General features: G+C 35.3%; 1 protein-coding gene and 1 long non-coding RNA gene across 3 annotated transcripts in view; one reads left to right on the top strand and one right to left on the bottom strand.

Moving 5' to 3' along the window:
* Positions 1-14781, bottom strand: part of LOC149779339 (uncharacterized) — a 76213-nt gene that overhangs the window by 56546 nt on the left and 4886 nt on the right. For both annotated transcript variants that reach the window (XM_089939955.1, XM_089939956.1), the window contains exon 2: positions 2215-2442. In XM_089939955.1, the coding sequence (XP_089796081.1) occupies positions 2215-2401 (187 nt within the window). In that variant the 5' untranslated portion in view covers positions 2402-2442. The remainder of the gene's footprint in view (positions 1-2214; positions 2443-14781) is intronic.
* LOC149779340 (uncharacterized) lies at positions 5202-13734 on the top strand. The gene is made up of 2 exons (XR_016415396.1): positions 5202-5338; positions 12241-13734. It is a non-coding gene; the product is annotated as an uncharacterized LOC149779340 (long non-coding RNA).

Raw genomic sequence — 14781 nt, 5'->3', positions numbered from 1 at the left:
GTATGTAACATGATAGTTCTTTTTAATGATATGTATATGCAACATGATCACCCTAACTTTTGTAATGGTGTATGTGACATTTTTGTTCTTTTTAAAGGTATATGCAAGATGATCACCCTAACTTTTGTAATGGTGTATGTGACATTTTTGTTCTTTTTAAAGGCATATGCAAGATGATTACCCTAACTACAGTTATGTGTAATGATTTATGCAACATGATAATTAAATTTTTTGGCAACAGTGAATGCAATAAGGTTACCCTAACTTTTATAATCGCTTATGTAACATGACAACATATGGAAATGGTGTATGTAACAGGATTACCCCAACTGTTATACAACATGATAATTCAAACCTTTTACAATGGTGTATGCAACATGACTACCATAACCTTTTATAACGGTTTATGAAACAGAACTGCCATAACATTTTAAAATGGTGTATATAACATGCTTACACCAACTGTTATACAACATGATAATTTTTACAATGGTGTATGCAACATGATTACCGTAACTTTTTATAATAGTTTATGAAACACAATTGCCATAGCATTTTAAAATGGTGTATATAATATGATTGCCTAACATTTTAAAACGGTGTATATAACATGATTGCCATAACATTTTGAAATGGTGTATGTAATATGACTGCCATAACATTTTGAAATGGTGTATATAACACGATAGCTATAACATTTTAAAATGTTGTATATAACATGCTTGCCATAACATTTTAAAATGGTGTATTTAATATGATTGCCATAACATTTTAAAATGGTGTATATAACATGATTACTCTAACATTTTAAAACATTGTATATAACATGACTGCCATAACATTTTGAAATGGTGTATGTAACACGATTTTTGTAACCTTTGTTACGGTTTATGTAACACGATAACTTTAACTATCTGGAATGATTTATGTAACATGATAGCTGTTTTGTAATGGTATATGCAACATAATTACCATAATGATATGTAACTGTTTGTTACACTGTACCTATATGTAACCTCCAGAAATCCTTTAGTGAGATGTTTCCATCTCTACCAGTTCACTTACGAAGCACCTAAAAAAAAACTAAGGAAACCGCAAAATCGGATGTCCTAGATGTCCTTAACGAACTGAGTAATCAGCTAGGATTCTGGTCCTAGATGTCCTTAACGAACCGTGTAATCGGCTAGGACTCCGGTCTCTTGCTAAATAAAGTATAAATAACATTCAATCTCTAAAAACATTAATTAATAAATAACTTAAAGAGGTAATATCTAAAAACTTATAAATAACATAACGTAGGAAGCACACCCTAAACACCTCGACTAGTAATACCATAATAACCTTGAAAATCTCTCTTCATACATGATTTCTACTAAGAACCTCTATAAACAGCATAGAACATCCCCCCTCCTTTTAGAACATTTTGAAGAAAAAGAAAAAAAAATCGATTAAAAAAAAAAAAAAATCGCAAGAAACACCAGGCAAATGCAACAAGAAACTAGCGATGTAAAGCAAGCAGGACCGTTCCCGAGCTCTCCTTCCCACTAATGACAGCCAACCATTCAACTGTAGGGACCTTTATGGACCCACAGACTGAGGCCAAACTATCAGGGTTCCTTGAGTCCATAAAAGCCTGGGGGAGGTGGCACCATCCCCTTCCCCAGGAACAACTAGCAGACTGCGGTGCAGTCAGAAAAAAGTGGCACATGCACAATTGTGCGCACGCCACTAAAATTAAACTCAACAACAAAATATGTAACTGTGTATGCAACATAGTTACCATAATGTTTTGTAACTGTGTATGCAACATAATAAACCAAAACTTTTTGTAATGGTATATGTAACATAATAACCATAACAATCTGTAATGATTTATGTAACATGATAGTTCTAATGTTTTGTACATGATGCCCTAACATTTTGCAATGGTTTATGTAACATGATTATCTTAACTGTTTCTAATGATATATGCAACATGATTACCATAATAATGTGTAATGCTGTATGCAACATGATTATCTAACTTTTTGTAATGGTGTAATCAATCAAGTACTATTTGTAAAAGATCAGTTGTATTTATTTCTTAAAAAGTGTCTGGTAAATTCCACATAACTGTAACAATATCCATTACATTGACATTCTGATACATGTATTAAGTTTGTTCAAATTTAAATCGGAATGGTACTAGACCTATCTGCTACTGTTACACTGTACCTATATGTAACCTCCAGAAGTCCTTTAGTGAGATGTTTCCATCTCTACCAGCATACAAATACAAGTAATCACCATGGAGACAGATGGCATGTTTGGAGCGGGACTGTGGAAATGGCTGGCTTGTGTCATACTTAAGGCATGACCAACCATACTGTAGGGGAAGGGTATGGAGTGATTCCCCTTGCATACTCAGTTACAGTCCTGGCATCTTGTAGCTCTCTGTACCATCTGTAGGAGGAAAACAAAAGTACAAGTAAACCACAGTAAGTCCTCATTATAATGCAACCAAGAGGAGTCACAGAATTGTATAACACAGTGTTATAGGCAAGTGAGCATTATAATAGGGTATATTTTAAGCAAGATTGTGTAATAATAGGGTATGCTGTGTACACAGACATTGCATAATGGTGTTTTTCGTATCTTAAAGTGCATTTTAATGAATTTTCATGAGCAAATTATCAATTCAAATGAATTAAATAGGAAATCAACACTGTATTTATCCAATACAATGGAATCCATCATCATGCCAGTGAAATGAACAACAAGAACCTATTGATCAGCTGTTTTCAATCAGAAACAACTGTACTGTGCTTCTGGTCTTAGGCTAACCACATGGATATACAATTGCAAATAATCTTTAGTCATTTTTTAAATAAAATGTTAAGTGTATATATAATAGAAAATTAAAGAGTTCTTCTATTTAGACAATTTTATCCCTTGCTGAAAAGCTTTTAATTATAACCACTGGATTTAATTTTATACTAACATGATTGATAAATACAAATCTGTGATTCAATCAAATGACAGACTGCTCCAGTGACCTAGTGGTTAGTGCAACTGCCCCGGATATAGGAGGTCACAGGTTGGAACCCCAGCCAAATCATACCAACGACTTATAAAAATGGCACTAACAGCTGCCTCGCTAGACACTCAGCATTAAGAGGTTAGTGTTAGGACAGGTTGGCCTGGTGTCAGGATAATGTGACTGGATGGGACATCATGCTACATGTCTGCGGCATGATGCCCCAGTGCTAGACAATACTATAAACTGCCACACTATTGTAGTGATGTGACTGAAAAATTGTTAAAGCTATGTTAAGATCCAAATCACACACACATACACATATACACACAATCAAATGACAATTTCTTTTCAACTTTTCACAAACGTCTACTCATTAATCTTTCCATTTTCTTGATTTTTTTAGAGATGGAATTCTGGCAGAATTTTGTCAGGAAAACTAGTACCAGTTGCACTAAGGAATATTTCATTAAGACTTAAGAACTGTGTTTAACATTAAAACTGTAAAAATGGTACTAATGACCGGGTATAGGACAAAATCCCCTCAAGACAAACTCCCTCTAGAAAAATATAACCCTAGGAAAAATCCCACTGCCTCCTGCCAAGTTTTTAAAGGATTTAAATGATCACAAATATACATTTATACTGTTAACTAGTTTTCAGTATGCTATCATTATAGAATCTGGTTTAAAAAACTTGTACTGGCCTATTTTAAAATGGGATGGGGACATAAACAAATAAATGTGACACATCATCAATATGCTTAATATTTAATTTAATCATGGCTGTGCAGGAAAATCACATGTAAATCATTGTGATCAAAGTTAGATCAAAATGATCATTTGGGATCTTAATCTCCTTGTCCATTATGATCAAAATGATCATTTGGGATCTTAATCTCATTGTCCATTAAGATCAAAATGATCATTTGGGATCTTAATCTCCTTGTCCATTATGATCAAAATGATTTGGTATCTTAATCTCCTTGTCCATTATGATCAAAATGATCATTTGGGATCTTAATCTCCTTGTCCACTAAGGGGGCGCTCACCAGTTAATATGTACTTTTGAGAGAGTGACGTATGTAAGGTGAAATAGTTCGCATTTAAAACATGCACAATGGAGAGAATGTTGGCATACCTCTATGTTACATTAATGTAATGTGGATGATATTTCTTCGGATATTGTACTTTTGGAAAGTTTACATGATTTAAGCACACTGCTAACTAAAATGACTGCACCCTTGTGTTAAAAAATCAGCCGAATCAGTCTAAAGTACACTATAAATAGCAGCAATTAAAATATGGAAAATGAATTTTGCCAGACTAGACAATACTAGCTTCTGAAAGTGCAATGAATGAATTACCAAATATATAAAATGTAAAAAACGTTATCAGCTCTTTTTTATACAATTTACCTCTGAAGTTCAGGAAGTGAAAATGACTAAGTAGAGCGAGCACTTTTTTGAAAGGTGCACATCTGAAGTAAGGCCAAGCTATATACTCTATAACCCACAGTACACCCATCAATCATACACCAAAATAAAGGGAATTAAAGGTTCTTTGAATTATACCTAAGATATACAAGGTCTTTTTTAAATAGCCAGTATAACCAGTGAGGAAAGCCGGGGAAATTCTTTTCTTTAAAATCCTTACCCTATGCAAATTACGAAACTGTAGAGCGCCACCTAAGATCAAAATGATCATTTGGCATCTTAATCTCCTTGTCCATTAAGATCAAAATGATCATTTGGCATCTCAATCTCCTTGTCCATTAAGATCAAAATGATCATTTGGCATCTTAATCTCCTTGTCCATTAAGATCAAAATAATCAATTGGCATCTTAATCTCATTGTCCATTTAAATCAGAATGATCATTCGGCATCTTAATCTCCTTGTCCATTTAGATCAAAATGATCTAACCTGCACACTATACATCTTTTATCTATTCGAGGAAAGCTCTCTCTGTGTGTGGGGGTGTGTGTGTGTATGTATGTGATTTAGATTTTTAATGTAGCTTTAACAATTTTCCAGTCAAATCCCTATGATGTCTGCAGTGTGGCAGTTTAAAGTGATGTCTAGCACTGGGGCATCATGCCGCAAACATGAAGCATGATGTCCCATCCAGTCACATTATCCTGACACCGACCAGTCCTAACACTAACCTCTTAATGCTGAGTGCCTAGTGAGTCAGCTGTTAGCAACATTTTTGTAAGTCTTTGGTATGACTCGGCCGGGGTTCCAAGGCTCTATCCACTAGACCACTGGACCAGTCCGAGGAAAGCTGACATAAAACTTCAAAGGGCCAAAGATGACACACAAGTATGTATATTTCTGATGGTTTAAAAAGTTTAAAAAAGCTAAACATTGACTAAAGGGGGTGATTGTGTCCTATCTTTCATTTTGCTAGAGGGATTTTGTTTTTGGGGATCCTTGGGGGATTTTCTCCAGAGGGGATTTTCTCTGTATTCCACTATATTTTCTCCACTATGTTTTCAGCCATTTTATTGGTTCAACTTCAGCTCTATTATCAACTGTCTCAACAACAAAAATTTTTTCATAAAGAAAAAAATAATAAGATAGGTGTATCCAACCTTTCTCATTCTGGTTAAGGACTTATTCATATACATGTACATATGTGGAGTTCAACACTTAAAAGCCTGGATGACAATGAAACACTGTTTGAATGTTGGTTTAACCAAGTTTATTAGTTCACTGTCTTTGATGAAGGTAATGCTTGCTTATAAGTTAAGTCTAATTGCAAACAACATAGACCCTGATCTGCCATAATATAATGTTCTAGCAGATCAGGGTCTATATTATTTGTTCTACTAATTAATCCTAAGTGCATAGACCCATATCTGCTTGCATATTGTATACTGGCCAATTTGGGTCCGTACAGATTTCAGATGGATTCACTTATATGAGTATATGCAGTATGCATATAACACAGATGCCCCAACCAATATGGTGGAGGGGCCTGAGTGGCCTAGTGGTCTAAAGTGCTCTCCGTTACGGTTCACTGCCATCTCACCTCTGTCTGCATGGGTTCGAGTCTCGGATTCAGCCAATGTGGGCATGTGAGAAAGCTTGCCAGTAGCTTCTCAAGAGTCAGTGGTTCTTTCCGGGGGATTTCCCGGGTTCTTCCTCCACCATTAATACTGGCCACCATGTATAGCCTATCGTGTGCTGAAAAATGGTGTTAAACCCTACAACAACAACAACAATATGGTGGAATTGAAATTTGTGATGAATACATGATGGCTACAGTTACATACATACAAGATGGAATGGACAGACAGTACTGTACTACTGATACTTTTCCAAAAGTACTTGTCATTCTTTATTTTGTGCAGCGTAAAAATAATTATCTGCATTGAAAAAAATGTGATGAGAAAACAAGTTTTCTCTACAAAATGTTACAGAGCAAGCATAATTATGATCTGGTAAAAACCTGAATGTAATCTCCAATAACAAAGCTCACCTCTGTCAAACTTTCTGTAGTCTCTAGCAACAACTGTAAACTATAATTATTATGTGGACTAATAAATTCAAACAAAAGCAATCCTGCTTTTGAAAGCTCTCTAGATATCTGGCCAAGTGAACAAATAAAATTTCTACTGAAAACATAAAAGTCTCTTCACTGTAAAAACTAGAATGTAATCAATATTTACACACTTCACCTCCATAAAGCTTTAAGTAATTGTTAATATGCTCCACTACTGAAATGATTTTTTAAAACTTTTAATACTGACTTGTTCTGCAATTTTAACACATTATTGGCTGCATCATGCTGAGTGTGTGTGTGTGATTTGGATTTTTAACACAGCTTTAACAAATTTCCAGTCATATCGCTATGTCTGCCATGGCAGTTTATGGTGATGTCTAGCACTGGGGCATCATGCTGCAGACATGTAGCATGATGTCCCACCCAGTCACATTATCATGACACCAGGCCAACTAGTCCTAACACTAACCTCTTAGTGCTAAGCGAATTGCAATGCAGCTGTTAGTACCCTTTTTATAAATCTTTGGTATGACTCAGGTTTCGAACCCATGATCTCCCATAACCAGGGTGGATGCTCTAACCACTAGGCCACCACAGCATTCAATATTATCATGCTGAGGAATTTGGAACTAAGTGCCCTTTCCAAGGACACACTGAGACTGCTGACTCGGGCTGGCCTGAGCTAAGAGCCCCTCCCAAGGACACACTGAGACTGCTGACTCGGGCTGGCCTGAGCTAAGTGCCCCTCCCAAGGACACACTGAGACTGCTGACTCGGGCTGGCCTAACCTAAGAGCCCCCCCAAGGTCACACTGAGACTGCTGACTCAGGCTGGCCTGAGCAGGTTCTAAACACACGAATTTTGGATTAGAAGTCCAGTACTCTATGAACTGAGATACTGTTGCTCAACACTAATGAATATAAGATGCCTTTTTTTTCAAGCTTCATGTTAAACTTTTGCTGGTTTCCCCCACCCCTTCTTTCTAGCTTAGGTATCAAAATCTGACTATTCCCAACAAATATGTTTTTAAAAAAACTATCAGAGTCTACCATGTAAAATTGCTTATAAGTCCATCTGAAAACAGCACAGACCCGGATCTGCCTACGCATTATGCTACAGCAGATCATTTTGTTGTTTGCAGTTTGATTTGACTTATAAGCATGTATAGACTGTACTTTCAGTGACTGGCTGACTTATTATCTCTTTGTATCTAAATTACCTAACCGATCATGAAGTCCTGTATTTGGCATATTTCTACTCTACTTGAAATAAACAAGCTAAATCTTGATATCTCTGAAAAATACAAACAATTTGCATCAAGCAATATATATGTATTTACATTTTCCAGAAACGGAGGTTTTGATAAAGATCTAAAAATAAGTGAGACATCTTAAATTCTTGTATATAATGCTTCATACACTCTAATATTTAATACACCATTGATTCATTTAAATTATATTTATATATTGTCCTCTAACAATTGGTATATTTAACTTTGTGTTCTTAAATTTGAGAATCAGGAGAAAAATACTATAAGGTTTTGCCTCAAGGTATAGATATCTCACTTTTTCTGAGAAAAATGCAAGACATATCAACTGTGATACCAATTTCACTTTAAACCAGCAATGTCCCTGCGGCATGTTACTGTGTCTGTCATTACCCTCTGGAGCACAGCCCTTTAGTCATAACTAGGACTATACTGAGAAAACAACCCTATCATCAGATCAACACTTTCTCTGCATGAAAGAGTCAAATTATTAATGCAACCAGCATTGGTCTATGTGTGACTCCTGACTTCCTGGGGTCATTGAAACTATTCAAGTCCCAGGCAAAAATGGGCATGACATGAGGAATTAACTTATTTAATCAGAATTGGTTCCTGGGTCTGTGTTCACACTCATGAGCCAATCCCCTAGGTCATAACTAGGAAACTATTGTGACCCACAGTTAACCTACATACACTTTATGAAATGGGCAAGTTACATATGCAGCCAGCATTTGTATCTGGGACTCACTCTACCCAATGAACTGACTTAATTCTAGATCAAAATATGAACCCTATTCAAAACTCCACTCTATACATGTACATGCATTACTCTGGACCAAAAAAGCAAGACAATAGTATTTCATGCAAGTTCTGTATGGACATTTTTCCATGAAGATCCTAAACTGAAGAAAAATGACATGTTAACGAGTTATCAATCTTGAAGTCAATTGTCTGAAAATTACAGAATATCTATGAAGCCAACTCTGAAATAATTATAATTCAATCAAAATTCCCCATAAAGGGTAAGATGTCTACTGTAACACAGTCATCTATGGAGAAATATTTACTAAAATCCTTTCAAGTCATGTTTTTTTCTTGGTGACACGACACACAGAAAGTAATCTTGTACTGGAACAAAAACCAAAATGGATTGATATATATATACACACAGAAAAGACAATAAAACAGTGTTTCCTCCTGCATTAAGCACAAAAATCTGATTCTCTATATTGCTTAATAATATACAATGTAATAATAAAACCATAAAATCAAATAAGTTATTTTACTGCTGCCAATTCGGATTACAATTGAGTTAAGCGAAAATCAGAATTGTTTTGTCAATGCAGTACACTAGGTAATTCTTAACTTTTGTTCCACATGCCACTTTGTACAAATACAGAAGGAAATATTTCACAATGGCATCAAAAGTGTTATCTTATGAGGGTCAATCCTATAACTGCCTTTCAGTCCCTGTGTTTACTCAATCACTCACGTTATTAGTACAAATTATACATTTGAGTTGGGAAAGGGCACTTTTATCTGTGGGTCAATACTGTAAAACAAGGGTGGATCCTGGATTTTTATGTAGGTGTTTAATTTGCAGATAATAGCTCACAATGGTTGACCTTTTTCATGGCCAATACATTCCGTTCTTTGCTTAGAAAGGTCCTATCTGAACTGGAAATGAGGAGGTCAGCATATTAAGTGCCCTTCTACCTGACCTTTAGATATGCAAGTGGTAAAGCTATATTGGAACAGGAAGTGTATATACTGAACTTCCTACTTGGAACAATAGGAACCCTTGAGACCCTTGAAACAAAAGTAATAATTAGAACAAATGCACATACCATGATCTGCCAGAACAATCGAATCTGCAATAGCAGATCAGAATCCATGTTATCTGCTAATGAACTTGACTTATATACATGTATATGCAATAGATGAAAATCAAGAAAGACTTCACGAGGGTTTCCCATCCAAGATTATTGATATCATCAATGATATCACAGGAACACCTTTGAGTGAGGTGTTTATTTTAGAGCAGTGACAAATTTCTACAATGAGTAGGGTCGCTATAAATTAACACCAACTGAGTTAAAAGTCATTTATAATTTTCAAAAAGTTCATCCACCTTTTTTGTGTCTTTTCCAACACCAGACTATATATGTTCTCAAGCTTCCACCAGTCCTAAATCTGCTCATTCCACTAGTCCTAAATCTGCCCATCCCACTAGTCCAAAATCTGCCCATTCCACTAGTCCTAAATCTGCCCATCCCACTAGTCCAAAATATGCCCATTCCACTAGTCCTAAATCTGCCCATCCCAACTAGTCCTAAATCTGTCCATTCCATTAGTCCTAAATCTGCCCATCCCACTAGTCCTAAATCTGCCCATTCCACTAGTCCTAAATCTGCCAATTCCACTGACTGTGAAATCAGAAATGAGGGAAAGCAATAACAGTAATGCACCCTAACTACCATGTTATAACGAGGGACAGCTCTCACAGTAATGGACCCTAACTACCATGTTATAATGAGACAGCTATAACAGTAATGGACCCTAATTACCAAGTTAAAATGAGGGACAAATATAGCTGTAATGGACCAAAACTACCATGTTATAATGAGGGACAGTTATAACAGTAATGGACCCTAATTACCATGTTAAAAGGAGGGACAGCTATAATAGTAATGGACCATAACTACCATGTTATTATGAGGGACAGCTATAACAGTAATGGACCCTAATTACCATGTTATAATGAGGGACACCTATAACAGTATTGGACCCTAATTACATGTTAAAATGAGGGACAGCTATAACAGTAATGGACCCTAATTACCATGTTATAATGAGACAGCTATAACAGTAATGGACCCTAATTACCAAGTTAAAATGAGGGACAACTATAGCTGTAATGGACCAAAACTACCATGTTATAATGAGGGACAGCGATAACAATAATGGACCTTAATTACCATGTAAAAAGGAGGGACAGCTATAACAGTAAGGGACCCTAATTACCATGTTATAATGAGGGACAGCTATAACTGTAATGGACCCAAACTACCATGTTATAATGAGAAACAGTTATAACAGTAAGGGACCCAAACTACCATGTTATAATGAGGGACACCTATGACAGTAATGGACCCTAATATCCATGTTAAAAGGAGGGTCAGTTGTAACAGTAATGGACCCTAATTACCATGTTATAATGACAGACAGCTATAATAGTAATGGACCCTAACTATAGTATTATAGTGAGGGATATCTGTACATCCCTAATTTTAAAACAGATTTCATTCTGGAATTGCTACAAGACCTTTTTAAAATGGCAAGTTTCACCAAATGCAAGGAGTAGTCGGACCTAATGCTGACATTTTCATTACAGAAAGAGCCAGGTCAAAAAGAATGCCTGTAAATCCACCCTTTGAAGACTCAACAAGTTTAAACTGATTTCTTTTCCAAGGTCATCAGTACTCAATACAACTGTTTAAATTTACGTTAGACATTAGTCTACTTTCCAAAACAAAGCTGTTTTCAAAAACTTTTGACTGAAAATAAATTTCTACAGTAAGCACTTTCTGCCATTTAATGCATACTAAAGCTCCATGGCATTAAATAACCCACCTCTATTGCTTTGGCATTAAATAACCCACTTGTACTGCTTTGGCATTAAATAACCCACTTATATTGCTTTGGCATTAAATAACACACTTGTGCTGCTTTGGCATTAAATATCCCACTTGTATTGCTTGGGCATTAAATAACCCACTTGTATTGCTTGGGCATTAAATAACCCACTTGTATTGCTTTGGCATTAAATAACCCACTTGTGTTGCTTTGGCTTTAAATAACCCACTTGTGCTGCTTTGGAATTAAATAACCCACTTGTATTGCTTTGGCATTAAATAACCCACTTGTGCTGCTTTGGCATTAAATAACCCACTTGTATTGCTTTTTTGTTAAATAACCCACTTGTATTGCTTTGGCATTAAATAACCCACTTTTGTTGCTTTGGCATTAAGTAACCCACCTGTATTGCTTTGGCATTAAATAACTCACTTGTATTCCTTTGGCATTAAATAACCCACTTGTGCTGCTTGGGCATTAAATAACCCACTCACGCTGCTTTGGAACTACATAACCCACTTGTGTTCCTTTGGAATTAAATAACCCATCTGGGTATAATTTATATATATTTATTAGGCTGGACACCTGGTCTTGTTATTGGGGAAATAATGCAATATAAATTTTGGTACATGAAATCTCTGAGCCCGTCTCAGGATCTGTAAGGATTAAAGAAAAATTTATGACCTGCTTCGTATTTACCACAGGGTTAATTAATGCAATGTTTGGTGAATTTGAGACAAAATGGATAGAGTTGGTGAATGCTTTATTTAGAACAGAATATGAAAATTAAAGTTGTATTATCTTTTCCTTCAGTGTTTGGTTTCACCATGCTGTTAGAAGATCAGTGTTGGAAGTCCTTTTATGGTTTTGAGAATAAGCAGGAAGTGCCACGTGTTCAAAGCTTGACGTCTACTAAAATATGGAATTTAGGTCATAACAACTGTCATTGCAAACACCTAGTTTTACGCAGACAATTCTTCTGAAGGGTACTTATCTGAATTGAGAATCCAATTTTAGTTACATTGATCCATTAAGTCAATATTTAGATATCACCCATGTCAATATATAAAACAATACGATCGAGTAAATATTTTGGAGATCACCCATATCAACAGCATAAACAAGACTATGAAGTAAACATTTTGGAGATCACCCATGTCAACAGCATAAACAACAGCAAAGGGTGAACAATTTATAGACAGGAATAAACCCCAAACCAGCTTTTGATAAATGTATAACACAGATGAAAGAGGAAAGGATTTCTTTTAAAAATTATGAACAAATGCATAAGTATAAACATTATCAATATCTTAAACCAAAAGTTTGTTATCTGTCATTTTCTTACCACTATCAATAGCTTAGACCAAAAGACTGTTGTATTTCGTTTTCGTAACATTATCAATATCTTAGACCAAAAGCTTGTTATCTGTCATTTTCTTACCATTATCAATTTTTTAGACCAAAAGCTTGTTATCTGTCATTTTCTTACCATTATCAATTTTTTAGACCAAAAGATTGTTGTATTTCGTTTTCATAACATTATCAATATCTTCGACCAAAACGTTTCTGTATTTCGTTTCTGTAACATTATCAATATCTTAGACCAAAAGCTTGTCTATCATTTTCTTAACATTATGAATATCATAACCCAAATGGTAGTGCTCTACAGTTTTGCATTTGGCATAGGGTTAAAATTTTAAAGAAAAAGCATTTACGGGGTTTCCTCAATGGTCATACTGGCTATTTAAAAAAGACCTTGTATATTTTAGGTATTGTTCAAAGAACCTTTAATTCCCTTTATTTGGGTGCATGATTGATGGGTGTAATGTGGTTTAGATAGTATACGGTTTGGTCTTACTCCAGATATGTGCATTTAAAAAAAGTGCTAGCTCCACTTGGTCATTTTCGCCTCCTGAACTTCAGAGGTAAATTGTACAAAAAAGAACAGATAACCTTTTTTTACATTTTATATATCTGGTAATTCATTCTTTGCCTTTTCAGAAGCTGGTATTGTCTAGTCGGGCAAAATTAATTTTTCCTGTTTGATAGCTGATAAAGACAGTGTACTTTACACTAACTGAGGCTGATTTTTTTAGCACAAGAGAGCATTCATTTTAGTCAGCAGTGTGCTTAGATCATGTACAATTTCCACAAGTACAATATTCAAAGAAATGTTAGCCACATTAAATCAAAGTAGCATACAGGTATGCCAACATTCTCTCCACTGTGCATGTTTTAAATGCAAACAACTTACGTTACCCTTACATACGTCACTCTCTCAAAAGTATATAATAACTGGTGAGCACACCCAAAGCTTGTTGTCTGTCATTTTCTTAACATCAACAATATCTTAGACCAAAAGCTTATTGTCTGTCATTTCATCTTCTGAAATGATTTTCAGACATTCACGCCTGTAAATATCAGAAACATAATGAAGGATCCTTCAAACATTCAAAGGTACTGATGCTCTATAGACGCCAAATACTGGCATTACCTTGCAGTTCACAAGAATTCTGTTTCGTCCCTCCTCTCCTTCATTTAACTGCTGAATATGAAAACCCTAAGATATTTTTGACAAACTCCAACATATCAAGTTAACTGAAAAATTCTTAGATCTGTTTGAATTAACAAGTTCAAAATACAACTACAGAACAGAATCTTGGGCACGACCTTTAACCTTGAACCTGATGTTATCGATCACTAATTCTACTCAGAAACTGTCAAGATATATGAATGTCAGAGTGCTGGCCAGTTTGACATGAGAAAATCCAAATGAGATCTTTTTAGTGACATTATCTTTGTCACTACCTTTCATAACAATACTTAAAAGTATATCAGAAAGGTGGGGAAAAGTTGTGATGTTTGTTTTGCTCCAGATTTTACCAAAATATTAACTCTTACAATATATAACATATAAAATATAAATTAATTCCAACAGAACACCATTACAGCTAACATCAAATGTCACTTATGTGAGGCCATCTCAGATTTTAGCTCCCAATCAAATTCACCCTGGCTGTGCATTTGACCATATTGCTCAAATGACCATGGGAACCTCTTCTGCATATAAAAAAAAAAAATTGATGCAGAATATCTGGCAGAGCTGGGGTGTTTCCAATCCCTGTGTCTTATACATCCACTGCTCCAAGGTACATTTTGGCAGTACACAGAAATTTAGCCAATAAAACTGAAATATATTTTCTCCCTAACATTTGAAATTAAAAACATGAATTTGATAAATGTACTAAATTAATGCCGGTATTTGGGGAGACGTAAAATAGCTTGTCAGTTATCTTAAAAGTTTATTGTGTGCACAAGAAAAGCAACATTCTTTATTACTCCATCTACTGAAAA

Source organism: Sinohyriopsis cumingii, chromosome 17 (genome assembly GCF_028554795.1).
Source record: "Sinohyriopsis cumingii isolate HCF-2022 chromosome 17, ASM2855479v2, whole genome shotgun sequence".
In the NCBI taxonomy this organism is placed as follows: Eukaryota; Metazoa; Mollusca; class Bivalvia; order Unionida; family Unionidae; genus Sinohyriopsis; species Sinohyriopsis cumingii.
The sequence above is the reverse complement of the archived record's forward strand: the minus strand, read 5'-3'. Positions and strand labels throughout refer to the sequence as shown.